This window comes from Stenella coeruleoalba (assembly GCF_951394435.1).
Source record: "Stenella coeruleoalba genome assembly, chromosome: 21".
Classification (NCBI taxonomy): Eukaryota; Metazoa; Chordata; class Mammalia; order Artiodactyla; family Delphinidae; genus Stenella; species Stenella coeruleoalba.
In genome coordinates, this window is record NC_137167.1 from 18,819,005 (window position 1) to 18,845,729 (window position 26,725).

At 38.8% G+C, this 26,725-nt stretch overlaps 1 protein-coding gene across 3 annotated transcripts in view; it reads left to right on the forward strand.

The window, feature by feature from the left end:
• Nucleotides 1-26,725, forward strand: part of ZDHHC2 (zDHHC palmitoyltransferase 2) — a 66,884-nt gene that overhangs the window by 25,442 nt on the left and 14,717 nt on the right. For 2 of the 3 annotated variants that reach the window (XM_079909517.1, XM_079909518.1), the window contains exons 2-7: nt 2,822-2,848; nt 3,983-4,077; nt 14,722-14,842; nt 18,973-19,042; nt 19,781-19,813; nt 25,836-25,956. In XM_079909517.1, coding sequence (XP_079765643.1) covers nt 2,822-2,848; nt 3,983-4,077; nt 14,722-14,842; nt 18,973-19,042; nt 19,781-19,813; nt 25,836-25,956 — 467 coding nt within the window. Of the gene's footprint in view, nt 1-2,821; nt 2,849-3,424; nt 3,864-3,982; nt 4,078-14,721; nt 14,843-18,972; nt 19,043-19,780; nt 19,814-25,835; nt 25,957-26,725 lie in introns of those variants that run through there. The other variant, XM_079909519.1, reaches the window with a different exon arrangement.

Consider the following 26,725-nt stretch of genomic DNA (forward strand, 5'->3'; position numbering starts at 1 on the left):
AAAGGAAATGTTGAAATTGACAACTCTTGCCCTAAATTGAAAATTACAAGGTGAACCATTGACCCACTAAACAGGTAAACATCGTTGAAAGAACATTAATTTCCTCAAGATCATAAAGCAAAACCAAGTATAGTCCATATATCTGTTAGTGAAATAGGTCAGTTTGAAAGTTTTGATACTGCTGTTTAATCAGGGATAAACCGTAAGATTTTGCTAGTATTTATTGTCTTTTTTTTTGCTGCGGCATGCCGCGTGTGGGATCTTAGTTCCCCAACCAGGGATCGAACCTGCGCCCCCTGCGTTGGAAGTGTGGAATCTTAACCACTGGACCGCCAAGGAAGCCCCTAACTATTAAGTCATTTGAAAGTAGTTATACACAACTTTATTTGGAACATATGTAACAAATATGGGATTACTTCCCAGAGTACTATATAAAAGGCTCTCAATAAGTAAAAGAGAAGTAGACCAATGGGAAAGTGGTAATTTAATCAGAAGAGATTGGAAAAGCCAATCATTTTACTTTTTAATAAAAATTTTTTAAAGTTCATTAGTAATCAGGGAAATGAATACTAAAACAGTGATTTTTTATTTTGGCCTAAAATGTTGACAAAAATTAAAGACATTTTACATTCATAGGAAATTGGATAGGTTCACAATTTGGGGGAGTGTAATTGATACAGCCTTTTTGGACCTTCACATTTAACTCTATAAATGTTATCAGAATTATTTACCATAAGCATGCATCCATGAGTAACTTGTTTAAATGGAAAAAAAAAGAAGAAGATCTGTGAATTTTGAAGTACATTAAGAGAAAAACAAACTGTGAGGGGCAAAAATAGCTTTTTAAAAGATGTCTTTGAATGCATATCCCATCAATATAATAATGGTCCAGGGCAAAAAACTTCTCACCTCATACTAACTGTACTTTTTCTTTTTTTAATGTCATTTTGTTTTACTGTTTCAGTTCTGACAGCTAGAGTCATGGGTTAGCAAATACATTTTCTTTAAAACACCAGCACCTCTGAAATGGTCATTAAGGGTCATTCCTATATAAATGCACGAATGAATTAAAAGTGCTTTTGCATTTCATTAGATTAGCTGAAGGAGGAGAAATGTTGATCCAAGGAAGAGCTATAGTCAGTTTTGGAGCACTTTGAAGACAGGGAAGTCAGAGCCTGGAGAGAAATGCATGAAGGGAGAGGTGGAGGTCAGACAGAAAAGCCAGGTTGGTCCTTCCTCTGGCCTCACATTAACGTCTTCACGTATTCTATGAGAAAGTGCACTATGACTCTCGCCTCTGGTGGACAAGCACACTTGTGGAACAGGCCATTTGTAAGTCAAAGATCACCTGTGTCTGCCTGTCCCATCATGAGGATCAGAAAGGTAAAAGGAAATTGAGAGACCAGGAAATGTTTAAAGGAGCCGCATCAAGGTTGGTGAGAAATCTGGAAATCATCTATTTTTCGGTACGTGGGCCTCTCACTGCTGTGGCCTCTCCCGTTGCGGAGCACAGGCTCCAGACGCGCAGGCTCAGCGGCCATGGCTCACGGGCCCAGCCGCTCCGCGGCACGTGGGATCTTCCCAGACCGGGGCACGAACCCGCGTCCCCTGCATCGGCAGGTGGACTCTGAACCGCTGCGCCACCAGGGAAGCCCGAAATCATCTATTTTTTAGGTTAAAAGAGAACACATGAAGGTCTGCCGTTTAGATTTTCTGTTTATTGCTACAGATTGGAAGCCTAGATTCCATAGGTAGAAGCCACAAGAGGCTCATTTCGGCACCGTGTGATCGTACAGTCATTCTTAAGAGCAATCCAGGAAGGGAGTGGGTTGCTCTCCAAAACGGTGTCTCCTGCTCACTCTAGAAATGACTAAACGGTAGCTCTCCTGTGAAGGAGGTTGATTGGATCAGGTAATCTTAAAAATCTCTCACAACATTACCCTCTGATTTCAGTGCTTCTTAAGGCAATGAAAATATACTCCAGGACAAAGGCCCAGAATACTGTACCCCTTTAAATAGCCAAGGAGGAACAAAACTATGTAAATAAAGTCAAATCTTCCCTTGCTACAACTGAGATAGGCCAGAGCTTCCTGAAGACTTTAGTACAAATGGAGGATGACCACCACATGGGAAACAAAACAAGTAGACAAACAGAAGGCAAGAAAACTGCCAGAGTGGGGCTTTTTGTCCCAGCTTGTTTGAGCTCTGTGGTCCCTGTCCTCAGTCTACCTGCCACCTTGCGATATTTACAGCAGCCCTTCAGGGATGGCAGTTTCTCGGGCACGTGGTCTGGGCCCCTTGTTGTACAGTAGGAAGCAGTTAGTCATCGGGCGTAAGAATTCATCCTTTCAGAAATACGGCAAGAGAAGTGTATGCTGTGGACACAAGATTTTTTTCCTTCTGGAAAGCTAACTCGATGGTTGCCAACTTATAAAGAGCAATCAGTGTCACTGGCAGTGTGATGAGCTGGAGAGCTTTCATCCGAACTCTGTAGTTGGAAGGAAACCCGAGAAACCTATCGATAAAGGAGTGAGACCCGCCAGGGCCACGCTTGGCGGGGTGAGTTTTCTGCGTGGCAGCCAGGGCTGGAGCGCCAGCGGGGGCCTGGTGGAGGGCGGCCACCCGCCTTCCCTCCCCACCTGTCCCCCGTAGTGCTCATCCCTCCTCGAAACAACGTTGAACAAATATTTAAAGAACGTTGGTTTGAAACGGAGCCACATTATTAACCTACTCAAGCGTCTTCTGTCTCCGTCAAACCCTCTGTTTGCCATAAGCTTCTTATAACCTATTGCCTGTCTCTTTTCTCTATTTATTTCTATAGTGTCCATGGAAAATATTGGAGAACAAGGTAAGATATATCACTGCCTTCAGTCTAAAATTTTAAAAATCGTTGGCAAAAACAAATAGCATTCATTTTGATTTGGTTGGAGTAAGTCATACTTGGAGAATGTTGGAGTCAGGATGGGTTAAAGGCGTCTCATTCTCTCAGTCCGCAGACTGAATTCTCTCAGTCCCCAGACTGAATTCTCTCAGACGCTTGGCAGAGAACTTAACCCTGAAATGGCAGTCACTGTGCCAGGTTCTTATGGCTCCAAGATAACAGGAATATCAACAATCTCCTGTTTCAGCTCAGAGTCTGACCCCATACCTGAGTCACCTAGATAATTCATGAAAAATATCATTGGGTCTAGTCATCTCACACCGATTTAAGTGCCTTATGAGGTAACTGAATGTTTTAATGGTTCTATAATAGGAATATCAGCTGCTTTTAAAAAGCTAAAATGGCTGTTAAGGTTTAAAAATACCAAACATGCTATATTTTAAATTAAATTAGCATATTTTATTCAACTGTATCTTACACAAGTAAGTTATATATTAATGTATTATCCAGAATTAATCATTATCACTGTGTACAAAATTAATATTTCAGCTTTGCATAAGACTTCAAGACTAAAATACCACACAAAGTGTGTTTATGTACACTACCTTAAAAAAATATTCAGAATGCTTTTGTTAACAATTGTCCCATGTGATCAGTAAGAAACTTGAACTGTCCTTGGAGGAAATCTCTCTTTGTTCAGAAGATCTCTGTTTCAAACTACTGTCCTTGAAACAGGACCACCAGATTTGACTCGAGCTGAGCAAAATAGGCAAACAGCTTAAGCAGGAACTGCTTTTGCTATTCTTTGTTAGTGAAGCAAAGTTCTTACAGCCTGAATGTTTTAACATTCGTTTAACACTTTGTTTATTATTTAAAGTTGCAGGCATAACTGCCTTATTTTTACAACTTAGGAGAGGTCCCCGTAGCCATTTTGCCGATAGATGGGCTTGTCTACAGATGGGAGGGTTCTAATCATGGGATAGTAAGTAATTAAATAATTAAATTATTTGGTTATTTTAGAACAAGCACATCTTTTGTGAATACCGTGATTTTAGCATGTACTTGCATATTAAAGTGATAATTTTGTTTCTCTCATTTTAGTTGTGTGCCTGATTGCGTATCATCTACTTTTTGCAATGTTTGTCTGGTCGTATTGGAAAACTATCTTTACATTACCAATGAATCCTTCAAAAGAAGTAAGTTAAAATATTAGTATAGTTATGTCCTAAAGATGGAAGTCTGTAATACTGATGTCTGAAGAATGAGTTTTATGTCTTTATTAATGTTGCAAACTTAGTGTAGTGATTTTTATATTAATGTGTTAATTAAATACTTGAATTTTCACTTGATAAATATTATTTTTGCACTGGATGAGTATTATATTTACAATATTAAATATGTTATACGTTCCATTTCTACTTTAGAGTGAGGCAGAAGGATGGATGGATGGATGGATAGATAGATAAAAAGATAGAGCTGAAGGTAGACATATTTCTATTATAATTGTCATACTAATGGTGCATTAGTTGGCTGTCAGCCACCAGAAACAATAACAACAAATCAACGACTTAACTAATCTTCTCTACTTTTTTTTAAAATTAATTAATTACTTTATTTTTGGCTGCATTGGGTCTTCGTTGCTGCGTGCGGTCTTTCTCTAGTTGCGGCGAGTGGGGGCTGTGCATGGGCGTCTCAGTGTGGTGGCTTCTCTTGTTGCAGAGCACAGGCGCTAGGTGCGCGGGCTTCAGTAGTTGTGGCACATGGGCTCAGTAGTTGTGGCACACGGGCTTAGTTGCTCCGCGGCATGTGGGATCTTCCCGGACCAGGGCTTGAACCCGTGTCCCCTGCATTGGCAGGTGGATTCTTAACCACTGCGTCACCAGGGAAGCCCAATCTTCTCTACTTTCAAAGTGTAGCTAGTCTATAGCTGTCAGGTACCCAGGCTCCTATCCTGTTGCTCTGACATGTATAGCCTCCGTTCCCAACATTACCTCTTGGCCTAAAATGGCTGCTTCATTTCCAGCCATCATGTCTACATTCCAGACAGCAGGCCAGAGAAAGTAGAAAAGAAGAGTAGAAGTAAATGTCCTTCTCTTTAAGGACTTTCTGGAAGTTGCTGATGCCATTTCCACTTACATTTAGAACTTAGTTTTATGGCCACATTTAATTGCACAGAAGACTGGAAATTTAGTCTTTATTCTCAATGGCCATGTTAACCACGTTAGAAGGAGTAGATATTGGAGGACAACTAGCAGTTTCAGCTACAGAAGGTTTTAAATAGAGTTATATGTTCAAATATGCATTTTGAAAAGATCATTCTGGCGAACTTTTTGTTTCCTGGTGTTTTTTTTGTTTGTTTGTTTTTTTGCAGTACGCGGGCTTCTCACTGTTGTGGCCTCTCCCGTTGCGGAGCACAGGCTCCGGATGCGCAGGCTCAGCGGCCATGGCTCACAGGCCCAGCAGCTTCGCGGCATGTGGGATCCTCCCGGACCGGGGCACGAACCCGTGTCCCCTGCATCGGCAGGCGGACTCTCAACCACTGCGCCACCAGGGAAGCCCGTTTCTGGGTTGATCCTGGTTAAATGTCCTTGAAGCAGAGGACTGTGTTTTACTCATTTTTGGACCCTTGGCACTTAGTCTAGTACATGGTATTGAATAGAAATAAACTCTGCTCCAGTAATAATAATGTAGTTTTAGTAGGCTAACATTAAAAAAAAAAGAAGAAGTCTAGGCATCACTTAGAATTATTTCCTGAAGTAATCTGTTTGAAATGCAGCTGTGGTCAAAAAGCCAATAAATATGCTGTATGAACTGGGAAAGGATATTAAAAACAAAACCACAGATATTTGCACAGTATTAATGGCGTGCTTGGCCTAGAATGCATTAGATATATAGCCTTTTTTTCTTCTTCTCTCTACTTACTTTTTTCCCTACCTCTTTTTCCTCCCTCCTACCATGTTCTCTTCTTTCCCATCATCTTTCTTACCCTCATCCTGGCCTTAGTTGTAGGTTTGAAGGAAAATGCTGACTTTTATCATAGGTCATCTCATCCACTCTGGTGGTTTGTCTGTGACCTCTGTGTTGACATGTCCCAGATCTGTTTCTAGCCTGACCTCTCCCACAAATTTCAAATTTATATATCTCCCTGCCAAACATAGCTCCTCGATCACTGCACTGACACCGCAAACACAACACATCTGAGACTGAAGCCACCACCCTCTCCTTCCCCAAACCGTGACTCATCTGTTTCTTCTACGGGTTAATGCCACTGCCAACCACGTTGTCATTCGAGCCAGAAGCTTGGCATCCTTGCACCTCCCCCAGCGTCCAAATCCTGGAAAGGTTTGTACTTCCTAACTTTTCTTTTTCAGTTCAAGCCCCTTTCTCTTTATTTTCCATCCCTGCCGTAATTCAGAGTCTTGGTCATCTCTGTCATCTGAGACATTGCAGTCTTCCCTGTGGTGTCACCCTTGACAGTCTTGCCTGCATTCCCTTCGGAGAATTCTGCAAAAATCCATCCTTCACTCTGCTGCTTGTGTCTATTCAGTGACTCTGCCCATCCCACAGGGTGAAGGCCAGTCTCCCTAGTTTGGCAATGATGACCCTTGTCCAAATTTCTGACTCCTCACTTTGTACTCTAGTAGTTCTTATGTACATGGTTTCCTGTGTACACCATGCCATAGTTTTCTTTCTAGAATATGCTTATCTCTTTTCTCATCAAAATAATTTTATTTTTATTTATAGTGGCAGCTCCTTCTAGGTCTCCTCTGCTGGTTCCTCATTATCTCCTGAACTTCTAAAGCATTGGATTATCCTAGAGTTCAATCTCTGGACCTCTTCTCTTATTTATCTACATTATGACTTTATGTACTATCTCATCGCTTTCAAATTACTCATTAGCCTGATCCTCTCTCCTAAACTCCAGACTCCTTTCCTGCTTCCTATTTGGCATCTAATAGGAATTGCAAATTCAAATTCCAAGTACCTGCAAATAAACTTCTGATTTTTTACTTGCTCCCCAAATCCTTCTATTCCTACATTTTTCCCATCTCAATAATGGCAATTCCATCCTTCCACTTGTTCAGATCAAAATCTTGGAGTCACCCTTCGCTACTCTTTTTCTCTCAGACGCCACACTCAATCAATCACCCAATTCTGTAGGCCATACCCTCAGAGCATGCAAGTGTTAGCTCGTGCCCCTCCATGCTCCCACCGTAGTCCAAGCCACCAGCATCCCTGCTGGTATATGTACAGCACCCTCTCAGCACGTTTCCTTGCTTTTGTGTTTGCCCTCTTCCGTATATTTTCAGCACAGTACCAGAGTGATCCTTTCAAAACACAAGACAGGGCTTCCCTGGTGGCGCAGTGGTTGAGAATCCGCCTACCGATGCAGGGGACACGGGTTCGTGCCCCGGTCCAGGAGGATCCCACATGCCGCGGAGCGGCTGGGCCCGTGAGCCATGGCCGCTGAGCCTGCGCGTCCGGAGCCTGTGCTCCACAACGGGAGAGGCCGCAACAGTGAGAGGCCTGTGTATCGCACAAAAAAAATAATAAATAAATAAAAACAAAACACAAGACAGTTCATATTATTCCTCTGCTCAGAACTTTGCTGTCATATCTGAGCTCACTGAGAGTAAACACCTAATTCTCTACTGTAACCTAAAAGGCTGCACATGGCCTGGCCTCACACCACTTCTCTGACCCTCTGTAATGCTGTTTTAGTCACATTGGTTTCCTTGCTGTTCTGTCAACACACTAAGCATGTGTCTCCTTCAGGGGCCTTGAGAGCTGCTATTACCCCTTGATCTGGAACACTCTTCTCACAGATAACTGCATGGCCAGGTCCTTCATTTTCTTGCTATCTCTGTGTCTCTGCTCAAGAGTACCTTTCAGGCATTCCATGACCACTTCCTCCAAATTAGCAAAACCCTATCCCTGTATCCTTCTAAACCTTACCTTGCTGTATTTCTCCCCATGGCATATCATTCTGTAATTCATCCCATGGTCATTTTTTATACCATCCCTAGAATATAAGCTCTACAACAGCATGAGCTTTATCTGTTTTATTCACTAATCCATCACCAGTACCTGGTGTCTGAGCAGTGTCTGACCCCTAAAAGGTACGCAATAAATATTTGTTAAATGACTGAAAGTTGAGAAGTTATGTGTATAGAGGCAGGTTTGTGTTTATAGCTTTGGCGGAAAGTTGAAGTGACTTCTGATTTCTCCCTAAAATTATATGTGAGATCAACAACTAAGAATAATGGGGGAAGTAGGTTGACTGAGGTTTGGAAGAGCAGAGAAGGTTTGAAATAGCAGTTAGAGAGAGAGGAAAAATGAAATGATAAAAAACGCAGAATTGAGGGAGTAGTGGAGTTTCACAACAGTGAATTTACAGTTTTGTACCAGGCCTTGTTGGATGACTTTTGTACAGAAGACATATACCTTATTTGATTCATATTACTGTAGGAGATGGGTGTTATTTATTACCATTTTGCAGATGGAGCAGCAGGCTTGAACATGAACTAATTATCCTAAGGCTTCAAGCGCTAGTATGTGGCAGAGCTAATACCGTTCAAAGCAAAGTCCTTTTGACCATGGAGGCTGCACTCTTGTCACTGCACCACGCTCTAGCATGAAGAGTGGACCCCACGTGGGGGGCTGTGGAGGGGACGTGTGCCAGGACATCAGTTGGCGCGTGGAGGGAAGAAATAGCCAAACTTCTATTTATATGCTGTTCTTTTATGTTTCTCCTTTTTTAAAGTTTCTTATATAAGATACATACTATATTAGCTAATAGCACATCTGTAAATAAGTAAATATGCATATATTGGCAATGCAGTCTCAAATTATTTTTTACTGGTAGCGGTACATTATCAAAAGAGTTTGGACAGGGCTTCCCTGGTGGTGCAGTGGTTGGGGGTCCGCCTGCCGATGCAAGGGACACGGGTTCGTGCCCCGGTCCGGGAAGATCCCACATGCCGCGGAGCGGCTGGGCCCGTGAGCCATGGCCGCTGAGCCTGCGCATCCGGAGCCTGTGCTCCGCAGCGGGAGAGGCCACAACGGTGAGAGGCCTGCGTACCGCAAAAAAAAAAAAAGTCTGGAGACCGTTGTCATGAAAGAAAGAGCCCTTGCTTGCTGGTTAAGAATCTTGGGTTATTCCATTAATAAAATGCAAGATCTTGGGTTTAATCTTCTAACTGATTTGCAGCCAGAGACTCCCTCACTTGTAAAATGAGGGTCTTGGACTTCAACTGGGACTAAAAAAGTAGAAGAGATAATATAAGAAAATAATGTAAATATTTTCTTATCACCGTTCAGAGAATATAATTTTTCAATTCATAACATTTTCTCCCGATATTAAAGTAATATAACCATACGAAATTATATTTTGAAAACGAAGAGTAGGCAGAAAGAAAAAGAAGAAACAAAAATCCCACCACACTAATTCAGCCAGTTTACATTCTGAATTTCTTTCTGGTTATTTTTCCTAGTGGTACTCAGAGCACACATATTCCAATTTTTTTCATGTAAGAGCTCTTCCTTGTTTTATTGTCATTTTTAATAACAACATGATATTCTCACTGAAACACTGGATTTTTAGTCCGACCCCAACTTTTCATATTATAAACAGCATTGTTAAAGTGTTTGTTCATAGAGCTTTACCCATATTTTGGGTTATTTTTCTTAATGTAAGTTCTCAGAAGTTGAATTACTAGACGAAGGAAACTTAAGTCACTTTCCAAATTGTTTCCCAGAATAATTACAGCAATTTCCAAAGCCACCAGTTTTTATCAGAACCTTGGCACTGCATGCTGTTCTTAAGAAAACTGTTGTGAATTTAATAGGCAAAAAAAGTTCTCCGTTTTAATTTGGACATTTTAGATACTAGTGAGGTTATATTTTAATTTTTGTCCTAAGTCAGAAACAACTAGCAAAAAAGGAAATACAGTTCTTTGAGTTTTCTGTTTATTATCGGATTCTGGGTTTTTTCTTAATTTGTGCACCCTTTTAAAATTATACTCTCCTTTAATCTGAAAACTGTGTTTGATCCCAGCTGTTGGTTTCAAGTATCATTCTCTAAGGAAAGGAAGAAGGGCTCCTTGGAGAAATGGCTGATTCTAGAACTAGGGCAGGATATTTTGAAAATGAGCCTGGAGCGTCTTATGCCAAAAAGTAAAAGGTACTCCAAAAAATAAAATAAAATGTATTGACGGTGGTATATCAAAGGGACATAGGATCCAGTTGAAAATGTCCTGGTGACCAAAGCCGGAACAATTTCAGCAGGAAAATAAATAAAATAGTGTTCATTTATAACTCAGAGTATAAATAAAGCATAACTAAATAAAGTATAAAGTATAACTCAGAGTATGATAAATATCTTTGAGTCTACCGATACGAAGAAATGATTGAATGAATAAATAAATGGGGAGAAAAGAGAAATCTCTTTTACAGAAGAATTCTGAATAATTTATGTACATACTCTGCCTTCAAGGAGGGGAATAAAGCTCCACTCCTTAAATGTGGGCAGCATGTGGTGACTTCCTTCCAAAGAGTACAGGGTGAAGACAGGGAAGTAATGAGTCACCTTACAGCGGAGAAACCTGAAAAACACTCCCTCAACCAGGTGATTAAAGCCAACATCAACAGTGCTAAGTCACATTGATAGTATGTTCCCTTGATATGACGTGGTGCGAAGGGCACTTTGCCTTTGTGGTCTTCCTCCCCAAAACCCATAACCCCAGTCTAATCATGAGATAGACATCAGAAAAGTTTCAGTAGAGCAGCATCTTACAAAATACCTGATCAGTACTACTCAGAATTGTCAAACTCAACAAAAACAAGGAAAAGCTGAAAAATTGTCTCAGCCAAGAGTAAGGAAACATGAAAAATAAATGTACTGTGGTCTCCTAGATGGGACCCTGGAACAGAAAAAAAGATCTTCAATGAAAACTAAGGAAATCTGAATAAACTGTGGACTTTGGTTAATAACAATGTATCCATATTGATACATTAATTGTCCTAAATGTACCATGTTAATATATGATGTTAGGAATATCAGCAAGTTGATGAGAGGATATATGGGAACCTTGTACCATTTTCTCAATTTTTCTGTAAGTCAAAATTGAAACAAAATTGAAACAAAAACAAAACAGCTTGCATTACTGACCAAAGGACTGCTGCAGTCTGGAAGATTGGAGGTCAGATATATTATCTTTTTCACCCCAGGAGATCTCTCATTCCTTCAGATCTCTACATCTTTCCTCAGATCTGTGATATGCGTTTGTACATAAAAGTGTTCTGAGGGGGAGGGGACTGCATATTTGATGCATTCCAAGGTAGAACTAGATATTTTGACATCCATGTTACATAAATAACAATTCCACCAACATGTATTTGGTTTTTAGGACCTGATGGTTGCAGTGTGTGATGTTTATTTATTTATAAAAGTATTAAACATACTAAGGACTCTTCCATTTCCATCACTCACTAGAACTTACCTCTAAAGTTAAAAGGATCCAGAACTCTGTAGAAAATGTAATAAAATGTCGATGGTTTTATTCCTTTTGAGTATTAAGTCTTTTACGAAACTAACTTTCAATGCTAGGTTTTAAATTACTTTTAGAAATGGGCAAGGGAGATATATCTGCCTGAATTATGGGACTGATGGTTCTGACAATGGAAAGTTAGAGACTAGGATACAAAATAACTTTTGCTTTGATCTTCAGTGCTCTGACTTAGGCTTCCTGTTACTTTCTCCTTTGTCCATTCCACAGTTCTAGCAGAGGGCTTACTCTGTGCTAAGCTTGATCCCCTTGTGGGGTTACATGCTTGTGGAAGAGACAGACAAAGGACAAATGAACCAACAAAATAATTTCAAATTATGGTGTGTAGCACAAAGAAATCACACATGGACCTGATGGAGAGTATGGCAGGGGGAAGGGACAGAATGATCAGGGTCCCTACCCTAGTAAGGGAATCGTGGAAGTTCTTTGAGAAGATGACATTTAAGCTGAAACCTGCAAAATGAGAAGGAGCCATCCAGAAAGTGTAAGGAATAATGTTCTAGGCAGAGGAATCAACACGTACAAAGTTCATAGACACTTTCTCTAGATCAACCCTGCCTTTTCTCGACTACTACAGAATTACAGCATCATTTGATGTTATACATTTTCTACCACTCAAATATTTCCAAACAAGATAAACAGTTCTATAAAGACCATCAGTACACTTACCTGTTTGTCAGTGTTTTTTTTTTAAAAAAACAATGAATAGTAGCATGTTTCAAATTTTAAAGTAGTGTCATCAACAGGTGCATGGTGCCCAACCTAGTATTTTTAAGTAAGAAAGAAAATCTGGCCGATCCTCTGATAAACCAGTATGATTGCATGTGATGGGTCAATAAGCAATTTGCATTTTTCTTTGTTAGGTCTTTAATTCTGTTAGTGAGACCTGAACGGTGACGGCTTTCTCATTGCCTCTGCTTCCCAGTGAACTGCTTTTTCAGAGTAACTCTGAAAACAATGGAATAGATTCTAGGAATCCACGATCCAATTGGGAGATAGTTTTCCACCTGTTGGAAATGTGGTTCCCAAACTTTTCTTTGACTCTAAGGTATTTAATCTGCTGCTACTCCTGCCGCAGCCTCTAGGATCAGGCTGCAAGGTCCTTTTATTCTGAGTTTGAGACTCAACACTGCTCACTGCCACTCACTGCTGTCATTTATATAGTCATTCAATCCGGAAAATTGTGTAAATATATTTTGTTTTATAAACTGAGATTTAAGGTAGCAGGCGAGTGAAGAGTATCTGATAGAACGAATACACCAAGGCTTTATAAATGTGGCCTTCATTTATTTGTTATTCGTATTCATTTGAAAAAGGATTGGTTAAAGTGTAATTTGAAACACTATGAAATTAATTAATAGTAAGCAAATGCTGTGAGCATCTTGCAGGAGGAATATTTAATGTGGAGAATACTTTTTTTCAAATATCTTTCACAAACTCTTAAGGGGCCTAACTGTAACATACCTACTAATTTAATGTAAGTAAATTTGATATACTAATTTAGAATCATTCACATTATGTAAATTTCTACTTAGAGAAAACTTATTTTTATTTTCTTAATGAGTCTGAAATTTTACAACTACATTAAAAATCATGCATTTGTGAATATTATGGTACCTCCCATTTACATTTGGAAGCTGAAGATTTGTTTCTTTTTTTTTTTTTAATTTATTTGTTTTTATTTTTGGCTGTGTAGGGTCCTCGTTGCTGCGCGCAGGCTTTCTCTAGTTGTGGTGAGCGGGGGCTACTCTTCGTTGCTGTGCGCAGGCTTCTCATTGTGGTGGCTTCTCTTGTTATGGAGCACAGGCTCTAGGCACGCGGGCTTCAGTAGTTGTGGCACATGGGCTCAGTAGTTGTGGCTCACGGGCTCTAGAGCACAGGCTCAGTACTTGTGGCTCATGGGCTTAGTTGCTCTGCGGCAGGTGGGATCTTCCTGGACCAGGGCTCAAACCTGTGTCCCCTGCATTGGTAGGCGGATTCTTAACCACTACGCCATCAGGGAAGCCCTGAAGATTTGTTTCTAATTTTAAAATAACCTCAGTAGAATTATCAACCTCTAAACAAAGATTTTTAATTTTTATTTCTCTGAAGATAATGATTTAGGTTCAAATATCATGACCTCATTTTCATCAAATTGTTTTTCTTTCCTTCATTGACATATTTAAATCACTTTTTAAAAACTTTTAAAAAATTGTAAAATATGTCTTACATTCAAAAACCATATATAAGGCACAGTTTAAAGAATAATAAAATGAAAACACCTGAACAGTCACCCAACCAAATAGAAGCATTATTTATATTTGAAGTATCTTCTGTGTACTTCTATGTTGTATTTCCCTGCATTTCTCAAGAAGTAACAGCTATCCTGAGTTTTGTATTAATTTCCTTGTTTTTAAATAATTTTATCATATATACATATCCCTAACCATAATAATATATAGTAGTTTATTTTATATATCTGTTCATCAATAGGTTGAGAGTCTTGGTTGTACACAGCTGTAGTTCATTAAATGTTAAGTGCTGTATAGGATTCCATTATTTGGATAGATCATACTCCAGTTTATCTATTCCCCTTTTGATGGACATTTGGGTTGTGGTTAGTTTTTTACATTTTAAACAATGGTGCTGTGAATACCCTTGTACGTGTCTCCTGGAGTACATTTATAGGAGTTCAAATAGACTTTTAAAACCGTATTTTTGTGATTATCAAGTTGGAGCCCAAACAAATTTTCATTTTTCTCAAATAAGTATTTTTTTAAATTGGTTGGGTCCAATTGGCAGTATAAGAAGCAAAATCAATGACTAGTTCTTCTGAGGGCTAGAGAATTCATGTAATGATTATCCCTAAGTTAAAACTCACTTAGATGAGAATACATGCTTGATGTATTTGTTTCTATTTTTGTTTTTAATTATAACCAATTGAAAAATGCATCCATTGAACCAAATTTGTTTATTTTGCCATTTCATCTATTAATGTAACTAATATTTGGATAGAACTCTACAGTTTACAAAGCACTTTTACATACCTTATTTCTCTTGAGTTTCACAAACATCTGAGGAAGTAGGTATTATTATTATTCTTCCCTTTTTTTAGATTTATAAACTAGTGATCCATGAGATTAACAGACTTGCCCAGATTTTAAATCTATTACCTCTCTGAATTTATATGCTATATACTGTTAATATTTTATAAATACCTCTTTTTGGGTATAGTAGATAAATATGTTATCATTTCTTTGAGAACACTGATTAAAATTTAACTTTCTTCCACAGTTCCATCTCTCTTATGCAGAAAAAGAATTGCTAGAGAGAGAGCCAAGAGGAGAAGCCCACCAGGAAGTTCTTAGGCGAGCAGCCAGAGACCTTCCCATCTACACCAGGACCATGTCTGGAGGTAGAGGATAACGAGTGCTTTGGCAGGATGGGGTGTGGTGATGGTTAGAAAGCACATCTATACTTGAAACTGTCAAGCACTCATTGAAACACATTGTGCTTCAGCTTGGATTATTATTAAATCTCTCCTGTACAGTCCCATAAAACAGAATGGAAACAGGAGTAATGCTGTGGCACAGAGATCTCAACCAAGTCTGAACTGACTTGACTTCTATTCTGCCTTCCTAGCTGTGACTCAGTGAAGATGTTAGAACTGCTGAAACTTGATTTGTAGTTGCGTTCATTTTTAAAGTTTTAATTCCTATTCTTATTTAATTCAAAAGAGCAGTATCTGTTATGAACATAACATTGATAATTTTACATAAATTTAAAACTTAGTATGTAAATTATACAAAACTTAATTCGGGTATTGATAAAATTTCTTTATCTTTAAAATTTATGGTATTTTTTTTTTTTTTTTTTTACAAAAGCAACTCAATAAATCTCATTTACTTGGACTAAGATTTTTAAGGTAATTTAACAGCTATCTAATTAAAGAATTGTCTTAAAAACTGACACACATGGACTGCTGGTACTTGCCCACAGAGGCTCACCCAGAAAGAAACTGTGAGTTTAGACGTATTCTGTCCCTTTCAGTGGCCACTAGCCCCATGTGGTTGTTGAGCACTTAAAACGTGGCTAGTCCAAATTGAGATGTGCTTTAAGTGTAGAACACACAACTAGTTTCCAAGACTTGGTATAAAAAAAGGACCTCGGACCTGTAAAATACCTCGTTAATATTTTTATATTATTTATATTTGTTTCTGACTCACTTTAGAGTCATAATTGAATATAACGCTAAGCTTCACACTTGATTTTTTCCTGTTGCTTTTACTGTTTCTCAATGAGCAAGTGGTCATTCCCTGATTTAATATTATGCCACTGGTTCTATCCCATAAAGAGAGCGATGTGCTTATGTATGTTTACATATATTTACTCTGCATAAGCCTAAACTAATATTGAGGAAATTTAAGCCCCCTAAAAATAAGTTACTACACAAGTTGCCGAAACTAGTTAGTGGCGGTGACAGTATCAGGTGCAAAAATCTCGTCTCCTTATTCCTAGTGAAGTGCTTTTTCTACTAGACCCCTTGCTACACCACATTAAGACCAAGGAGGGAAGTATAAGTCATACCAGGATAGAGTATTACTATTCATTAATAACAACTACCCTTTGGATTTATAAGTTATCTTCTTGTGTGGGTTATGTACTGGTAAGGCTGTCATCTCTTGTATTGTGTGCCTATCTCCTGGGATGAACTTATGTTTCTCAGTATTTGTGACAGTCTGGGACAGAATCTGAACTTCCTGATACAGTCTTTCTATTTTTAGTGCAAAAATTCTGGATGCATGCTAAAATCAATATTAACTGACTAGAGTCACTGACTCAAATTACAGAAAGTATAATAGATTATAATGCTGGTGTGATTGCTCTCCTTCTGGAACATGTGGAACGTAAAGGTAATCATGATGCAGAAAGGACGTCCAGTGAAGCAGCCACAGTACCCCCAAGGCAGGAATGTGAGCAGGGTCCTTCTTACCCCATCCCCAGCCAAGACCCTTGGGTCGTTTGGATAACTTCCTTCTTCACCCTGCGAAAGGCCGTGGACTAAAGCAACTGAAAGGCTCAGTTGATGTTCACACACTTTATACGTCTTAAGAGAACTGAAGAAAGTAGATGGCAATATAATTTGGGGTTTTCCCATTCATTCTCAATCCACAGTCCTTCCTCCAGACCTAAAAGAGAAAAATACTAGCTGCCTATATACTGACTGCTGTACACAGAGAACAAAGTCAACCATATACGGACTTGGGTGTAGGGTGTAGTGAGGCAGGTATTAAGTCTCCTCATCTCACTTGTTTGTCCTGTGCTTTCTTCTGATCCGACCATCTCCTGCTTTCTTACAGGGTTCTCCAAACTCTATTATATTATTATTTATTTTTATTTTTATTAATGAGGACTATTTGCTTTCTTAGCTCTCCCTTGCTATTGATCCTTTCCTACAAAAAAATATTTGTAGATTTTTTGACAAGGAAGGTAACCATTAGAAGTGAGGTAATTAGTTTATCATTTTGCACACAGATGTTGGTAATGTTTCCTTTTCAACATGTACCAAAAAAGTTTTAAATCACATAATACATGAATAAATTCTCAAAAAATTCAAGCAAGACAGTTAAAATAAAATGCCCCCTCCACTGTTAAGACTTTTTAAGTGATAATTAGATGGCTCATTTAAAATTCCAGTGGGATGATTTTAGTTGAATATAATATGGCATGTGGAGTGTTTTTTTTATTATAAGACTAAGTTTCTGTTTCTGAAAGACTGTAAACAAAACCTTTTTCTACGTTGTTTTGATTTCTTGTGAGTTATTGCCCACTTTAATTTGAAAGGTTTTTTTACCCCAGTGTACTTTAGAGATAATCACCGCTTGGAGAGAATCTAGCATTGCCCACCAGAACTCACCTGGAAATTCTGTGACTTTAGACCCATGCTGTCCATTGTGGTAACCACTAGTCTTTAAGTTGTGATTACTGACAACTTAAAATGTGACCGTAAGTGTAAAACACATAACAGGTTTCAAAGACTTGGTATAAAAAAAAGTAAAATATGTCACTAATATTTTAGATTAATTTTATGTTGAAATAATATTTTGGATATATTAGGTGAAATAAAATATATCATTAAGGGGCTTCCCTGGTGGCGCAGTGGTTGCGAGTCCGCCTGCCAATGCAGGGGACGCGGGTTCGTGCCCCAGTCCGGGAGGATCCCACATGCCGCGGAGCGGCTGGGCCCGTGAGCCATGGCCGCTGAGCCTGCGCGTCCGGAGCCTGTGCTCTGCAAAGGGAGAGGCCACAACAGTGAGAGGCCCGTGTACCGCAAAAAAAAAAAAAAAAAAAAAAAATATATATATATATATATATATATATATATATCATTAAAATTAATTTCCCCTGTTTCTTTTTACTTCTTTTAACGTAGCTCCTAGAGAATTTAAAAGTACTCATGTGGCTCACATTATATTCCTTCTGGACAACACTGCCTCACACTTTGATACTTTGCATGAGCCAGTAATACCTTAGACCTTCACTTGGGATGTACCTGTGAGGCTTCTTCATTCAGGAGATGAGCAGGCCATGCCATTCATCTCTGGAATTTCTGAAAAAGAAAGTTATAAGAGAATGATTAAGGAATTATTTCAGTATTGAAAACAACTCCATCTAGGCCTTGTTGTCTTAAAAATAAACCTCATTTTATTCTTAGTTTATAGCAACCATTTCTGTTTTTTAGAGATTATAGTATTGGCTAATATAATCTTGGTAACTGCGTGTTGCAAGTATTTTTTCCAAATTTTAAGTTCATTAGTATTGGTTTTGCTGGTCCTACTGGACTGCCCACTTAACTGATCTCCTGTAATTTTGGCAGACTGAGTGCATCCTGTCAGATGCCTGTGTACTGAAGGAGCATCTCCAGATCAGTCCTCCATAATTGTCTTTGATATCTGTGTTAGAGAAGAAAGGCTCAGGACTTCAGTCACAAGAATTAAAATTCTCTATTGGAAATACCTCTTGCAATACTCACTTCTAATCTTGTATTTCACCCAGCAGAAAAGATGTGAGTGCTTTCCCAATTCAAGCAACCAATTGAGTTTATTCACAAATTTCTACAATGTGTTTCTCAAAAAACTTCTAGAATGTGGTTGTATCCTCCCCTAGTTATCCTGGCAGGGTACTGGAAATGAATTGATTTAGTCGAGGGAGACATTCTGTTTACTTTGATAGAAATGGACATGGTTGCACCCTTTGTGAATCTTACTGTGACTGCTTTATAATTATATAGTATACTTATAGTTGAGCGTGCCTTAGAAAAATTTCCCCAAAAGATTTTCTGTTCCTGGGAAACCTCTCCAGAGAACTGAGGCTATAGGCAAGTCATTCCATTTTTGTATTTACGCAGTCGGATATGTCATTTTTACCGAATTTAAATTCATTATGCTTTTTAGAATTTAAATTTGGATAGATGATTAAAAGCTATTTAATTGTATATTCAATTCACTGTTAAATCTAAGGCTAAGTGGAACTCTTTTTTCATAGCAATCCGCTATTGTGACAGATGCCAACTTATAAAACCAGATCGCTGCCATCACTGTTCCGTCTGTGATAAGTAAGAAAACCTTTTACTTCCAAAATGTCTACATGCTGGTGGTCTTTTTATTTAATATGTTTCTTTTCTCACCGCTTTCCACATTATTTCCTTTTCTCCTTATTCATGCTTCTCAGACCTTTATTTAGGAAGTATAACCAGCATGGTCCCTTGCATTAATGTGAGTGTGGCTGAGGGCCGTGATTGGTTGCCCCTCTCCCCCCAGATTTTCGCTGATATGAATGAAGTGCATGATTTTTCGCAGCTCATACTTGGCTGGTTCTAGTTAACAAGTACTTCTGTGATTCATTTCCCTCTTTATGAAGATAACTCAGTTGGCTTCATGACAGTCAGATGTTATTATATACTTATACGACAAGGACAGTGCTACTTGCCTTAAGGTTGGATATTAACGGAAAAGCTTTATCCAGACTTTGTATAAATCTGTTGACATTTTGCACTTTATCTTTAGCATAAGAGTTGTATATTACATACTGCTTGTTTTTAGAAAATTGTTTTATTTGCATCTTAAAGTATGTATATTTTGAATTTAAAGTTCTACTATTGGATCGTCTAGAATTGGCCGTAGTGTGTTTATTTTAGATGAAGCCTTTGGCTACTATTCAGTTTTTAGATAAGTAAATAACTTTGCAATATTTTACTCACCACGACTCTTTTGAAATAGTATTTCCTCTGTGTAATGTATTGGGATTAAAATTTTGTGGGATGTTGAGTTTTGTATGTGTGTTTTTTTTTTAGATGTATTTTGAAGATGGATCATCATTGCCCATGGTGAGTATGGCTCTATACTTAAAGAAGTTTCTGTCCGTTATAACATAACAAGTTGAATCATAGATCTATTTAAATCTTTTTATAAATGAAATCTTGCCTTAGCTGACCTAGGAGGACCTTTCAGATTAAGTTTCTAGTATTTGTTTAGTTAGCTCAAAAGAGCCCTTATTCAGGAGAGTTTCCGTGAAATAATTTTAACACCAGTAGGTTAACAATGTAAAAGTTATTTTCTCATATTTGCTCAGAACAACTGGTTTTCTTTTTATGCACATGCATAAGCACAGAGATTCTAAAATACTTCTCAGAAATTACACCAAAACGTACACATAAATTATACACGATAGTGCACTCAAAGTTTCTAATAAAGAATGAATTCATCTAGAGCTTTAACAATCTATTTTAAATAAAACTTAACATTTAGGAGTAGAATGGGAAATATACAAATACACACATGTTTAAACAAGGGTTTCCACTTAGAATTCATTAATATTTTTTAAAAAAAAGTCTAAATCATGAAATTAGATAACTTAATTGAGGATTGTTTGAAAGATGTATTTAACTAATGAAGGTTGATTTTTCTACCTTAAAATTCTTCATCTCAATGTGCACATCCCTGTGAAAACCACGCTAAAGTTGCCAGCCAGGTCGGATTTAGATATTAAGCATGATCATTCTAAAAGCCTTATCTTCTTTCAGGGATGGCACTAGGGAAAGGTAGACGTGCCCACAAATCTACACCAGGGGTAGGTGGAAATATACATAGTAAATGGTTATCTTAGCTGCCGGAAACAATAGAGGAATGCCGGGTTTGCAATGTTATTTATCTCTTTCCAGGGTACCCCGTACTTTTCTTCACCTAGATTTTCTGCTTTAACATGTCAAGGCTAGTTAATGCCTGTGAGAATAATGCTCCTCTCAGAGAAAGTTGTCAGTAAATAACCTCTCTTTGGAGTATTAATTTTCATTTGAGGTCATTCTTTTGCTTTCCTCATTCTTTCCTTCATTCCATTCATTCTGTTCTCTTTCTCAGCAAGTTCTTTCCCCCTGACATCTCCAATTATACGTTTTCTTAGTCCTCCTTATACTCCTCTGTCGATCCTTCCAGTAACACCTGCTGTCAGTCCCTCCCCGCCACCACTATATCCCCACCATCCACCTGTGCATTCTCTGCACCTGCGGTGGACAGTTCCCAAGCCCACCCACTGCTCCCACTTTGGGCACTGCCTTTTCTTTGCTTCTCTGCCTGAGGGCTGTCATATGTCTGGGGGGTTTGTTCAGCTCATAATCCAGGCAATTCAGAAGTGCCAGGGCATTAATGCTTCCAGAGGCCACTCTCACCCAGTGAGGGCCTGGCCAGGAACACATGCTTTCTCGGCTTTTCTCCTCCTTTCTGGATAGCTGGGTGGTCTAGCTGTGATTGAGCAGAGTGGTAAAGAAATCAGGGGCATAGAGTTCACTCCCGTTTTCCTATCTTAAAGTAATAGCAGATAGTGGTAATAATGGAGAGCTGGAAACAGGATTAATCCCAAGCTAGTGCACACCTATAAAGCTTGCCATGCCCTTGCTATCCTCAGAAAATTACACATATAGAAATGATGATTTACTACAATAGCCGTCTTTCTGTTTGTTTTTTTTTGTTTTTTTTTTTTGTTTTTTTGTTTTTTTGTTTGCATTGGGTCTTCATTGCTGAGCGCGGGCTTCTCATTGCAGTGGCTTCTCTTGTCGCGGAGCGTGGGCTCTAGGCACGCGGGCTTCAGTAGTTGTGGCTCGTGGGCTCAGTAGTTGTGGCTCGCAGGCTCTAGAGCGCAGGCTCAGTAGTTGTGGCTCATGGGCTTAGTTGCTCTGCGGCATGTGGGATCTTCCCGGACCAGGACTCAAACCTGTGTCCCCTGCATTGGCAGGTGGATCCTTAACCACTGCGCCACCAGGGAAGTCCTGATAGCAGTCTTCCTAAACCTGAAATTAATTTGGCTTTAAAAGAAACATAGCATAATTGGATAATCTTTTAAATTTTGACAGACCCTATTAAATAAGGGGAACAGATGTGACCCTAGAGTTTTTAAAAAATGGGTTCAGATTACATGTCTATACACTACCTGTTGTCACCTTCACGCTGCGTGGCAATGTGGAAGAAGTTGAATGGACTGACTGCAGTGCCTTTCAGCTTCTGTGTTGCTGCTTCTCTGCACTGTCACCTCCTGTGCTGCAGCCACTGCCCCAGCCACCATCCAGATCCGGGCACTCTCTTGCAGAAAGCAGTAGCCAGGTCGACTTGTGAAGGGTTTGGTGCTGAGGACCTAATATTCACCTGGTGCCAGCTAATGGAGCAGCCATTTTATTTATTTTAAATTTCAAATTAAAATTCTAAATGAAAAAATGTACAGATAATACACACTCGCAGTTCTAAATTCAAAAATAAAAAGGTACAGGTGTTCTTCTTAGCCCCTCCTCCCCACCTCCTTCCACTCCTCACAGGGAACCAGTGTTGGTTGCTAAATGTCATGTGTGCTTTTCAGATATAAATCTGTATGTGTGCGCTTCCCTGGTGGCGCAGTGGTTGAGAGTCCGCCTACCTATGCAGGGGACACGGGTTCGTGCTCCGGTCCGGGAAGATCCCACATGCCGTGGAACGGCTGGGCCCGTGAGCCATGGCCGCTGAGCCTGCGCGTCCGGAGCCTGTGCTCTGCAACAGGAGAGGCCATAACAGTGGGAGGCCCGCGTACCGCAAAAAAAAAAAAAAAAAAAAATCTGTACATGTGCGTGTGTTTAATATTTTTTATACACACAAGAAAATTTTTTACACATTTTTTTTTAACACAAGAGTTTGCCTTATGGACTGGGTCTCTGCCTTTTTTTCCCTTCACTTAATATATCCTGGAAATTGTTTCATATCAGTATATAAAAGATCTTCTTTACAGCCATTATGTGAATGTGTAACAGTCACTTACTAAGACCTTTATTAGTATGTTCCCAAACTGTGGGGAACCTTTTTATCCAGGTCTTGTGTATGATTTTGAAATTCAGTATCTGTCAACTTTTAGTGTTGGAAAGATCATAGAGCCATACCTCTTCTGTTCTCAGTGACTTCAGCCATGTCTGCTATGGCCAGTTAAGAGTACCCTTCAGGGTGCAGGGGATCAACCTCACACTTCTTTTTTAACTAAAGTGGAGATCCTGTAGTATTTGCCTTATTGGGTTTCCTGTCAGAGAAGTGCTTTTTCTTTTAATATAAAATTTTCATTTATCAATTAATTATATTAACAGTGTACCTTGACATGCTTGCCAGTGGTTAGGTAGCCCTAATTAAATTAAATAATTTTAGCCTCAGTTTATTGAGTGCCTGTAATGTCTAAAGATGATATATCCATATATCTGTAAAAATCTGTAATCCTTATAACAGTGACAGATATTATTAGGAATTACTTGTTTCATTTTAAAGAAGAGGAAAGTTGAGCCTCAGATAAATTAAAGAGTGGGCTTAAAGTCATATAGCAAGGTTTTTGGACTTCAGAGGCTACTTTCTTTCCATCTTTTTTTTTTTTTTTTTTTTGTATTATGTTCTTTTTCCAATTTAGACTCAGAAAGCAATTTCCCTAAAACAGAGCCAAGAGCTATTTACCCTGAATTTAAACAACATATAAGGCGTATTTACCTAGAATGTGTTTTATTTCTCCATATAAAGTCATTCAGACTCAGAAACATGCACTTCCTTTTCAAACTGAGTCTACAGAGTAGTAGGCAGTTAAAATGTCTAACCAAAAGCTGTCTGTCATGATGAGACTAAGAGGTTATTAAGAATAAATATTATTACTGTATTTCCTCAAGTTCAAAGTACCCATCAGACTCTAAAATACCTGGTCTTTATTTACTGACTTTCTCCTGTTTCCTGGCTCTGACATGGCAAATTACACCATGACCCTAAGTAGAAGTTAAAGTAAGCTAAATTACATGTTGTAAAATCTACGTTCAAAATCATTTTCCTTTCTATAAAAACGCGATTTGTCATCTAATACAAAAGCTGCTTCTTACATTCCTGCAGGAAGAGAAACAGTCTTTCCTGTCCCTTCTCATTTTCCCCTCATCCACAAAAGAGTCGTTGTCTCCATCCACATGTCCAGTCTTAACGCACCCAGCCTTTGTCTGACCGTTCTCTCCTCTTGAAACCAACGCACGGAAGCACAGGGAATATCCTATATCCTTTTGTGACAGAATACATTTAGGTTAGGCTAGTATGGAACTGTTTGCAGTATTATTTCTTGCCATTATTTTGTTCAGATGTCGTAAGAGGCAATCTCAGTAACTGGTTTGCACTCACACTGGAATCTCTAGAACTGCAAATGTTACTGTTTTCATACAGCGTGCACCCACAGTTTTGCCTTCTTTATGCATTTGTCATACACAATACCCTTAAGTTCCAAAATTACTGAATCTAATGCTGTTCCCTTTGCCTTATATTTTTTTTTTTTTTTTTTTTTTTTTTGGTGGTACGCGGGCCTCTCACTGTTGTGGCCTCTCCCGTTGCGGAGCACAGGCTCCGGACGCGCAGGCTCAGCGGCCATGGCTCACGGACCCAGCCGCTCCGCGGCATGTGGGACCTTCCCGGACCGGGGCATGAACCTGTGTCCCCTGCATCGGCAGTCGGACTCTCAACCACTGCGCCACCAGGGAAGCCCTGCCTTATATTTTTTAAGGTAGAAGATGTACACATTTTCCATTTTTGTTCCAAATTTCTGTTTATTCATAAGCCCAGTGTTTGACTTTTGAATTTTTTTAATTACAAAAATTTTTTTAATTGTACGAACACTCACCATGAGCTCTGTCCTCTTAGCAAAATTTTAACTCCACAGTACAGTTTGCTAACCACAGGCACAGTGTTGTACAGCAGATCTAGAACTTGTTCATCTTGTGTAGCTGAGTAAACATTTTTCATATGAACATAGTTTCACCTTAAGAGAGAAAGAAAAATGTTTCAGTTTATTGGCAAAGTCAGTAGAGAGCAAGATTACCTTATACTAACATTAGAGTAGGAACAAAGGTGTTTGAGGAGAAGAAACACCTATGTGTTCTATGCAATGAGTTTATTATACCAATTAACAAAGTGAACCCGTGAAGATAGCAGCCAGTTCCGCTTAGGTGTTGTGTCACATACACTGTCTAGGAATTCCCTTGTCTTTATGAAAAGGGGGGAAAAGGCTTTGGTAGAAAAAGTGCGACTGTAAAGTATGAGTTGTATTTGTATTTATGTTTATTGGTACAGTAGTTTGAATTCTTACCACCCCTCTTACCAAATAGAGTGATTTCAGAGTAAGGACTGAGAATTATATATCTCCATTTTCGGAATCATAACATACAGAGCTGGCTCTCAGAAAGGATCTCAGAGTGCTTGTTGGACAGATAAGGAAAATGAAATTCTTAGAGACGATAGCACTTTATCGGGGCCACATAGTTGTTTAGCATCAAATGTGCACGACAACCTGGCTGTCTGGTTCCCAGTCCTGTTTCTTTTCTTAAACCTACCACTTAATATGCTTTGATAATCTGGTTGCTTCAGTGCTATACTGACGGCATGCAAGTAGTCTCTGAAGAAATTTCATCTAATTTGGGAAAACTTGAAAGATTTTTAAATTACTTAATCGTAGTTAGAAATCAAACCCAAAGGTAACACAGAGAAGAACTTAGAAAATTCCTTTTATCTGCTTGGTATTAGTAGATTTCTCACAGTATCTATGCTTAAGGCATGTGTTTATTTGTATAACTGGACAGGAAATATAGGGGTCATGATTGATTAAAGCAGTATTACATATATATCAAATTTTAAAAATCTGAACATAGAAATTCCTTTTTAGTGAAGTGGATGTTTTAATGTTTGTATGTATAAAGAAATCTTCTGAGTTATGCTTAAAGAAATGCCAATAAATTTTAAATGTTAGGAAACAAAATACTTGTATTAAGGTTGAGCATATGTAAACCTAGGGTGACAATGTAAAACTCATTGAAAATGTTGTTTTTGTTTTGTTAACAGGGTGAACAATTGTGTTGGATTTTCAAATTATAAATTTTTCCTCCTTTTCTTGGCTTATTCTCTGCTGTACTGCCTTTTTATTGCTGCTACAGATTTACAGTATTTTATCAAATTTTGGACCGTAAGTCATTACCTTGGTGACTTTTTTTGGTATATTATAGATTTTCAGTAGTGAATTAATCCTGACACTAATTTTATAGAAGAGCGCTAACTTATATATATATAGTCAGTCCTCATTATTCGCAGATTCTGTGTTTGTGAATTCACGTACTTGCTAACATTTATCTGTAACCTCAGAGTCAATACTCAACGTAGCTTTTGTGGTCATTTGCAAACATGCACAGAGTAGGGAAAATGTGAGTCACCCACGTGCACATTTCTAGTTGAGATCAAACCAGAGGACCTGCTGCCTTCCTGTTGGAACTCACATACTGTAAATAAGTGTGCTTTTTCATTCTATTTAGTGCCATGTCTTTTGCATTTTTGTGCTTTTTTGTTGGTGATTTCATTGTTTAAAAGGTCTTCAAGCCTAGCGCTGAAGTGCTGTCTAGTGTTTGAGCAGAAGAAGAGACTGAGATGTGCCTGATGGAGAAAATACATGTGTTTAGTGTTTAGATAAGCTTCCTTCAGACCTGAGTTATGGTGCTGGTGGCTGTGAGTTCTGTTATTTAATATGCATTAAATAAGGTATAAATTAGGTTTTATAAGCAGAAACACACAGAACAAGGTTACGTATCGATCATTTGACAAAAATATTGTGACCAGAGGCTTACAGGACCCTAACGCTGTATCTTCCCAGGAGAAATGGTTCAGGATTCACAAATTCGGTGTTCATGGCAACTTTATAGAACAGCACCACTGCGAATAACGAGAATTGACTATATAAGAAG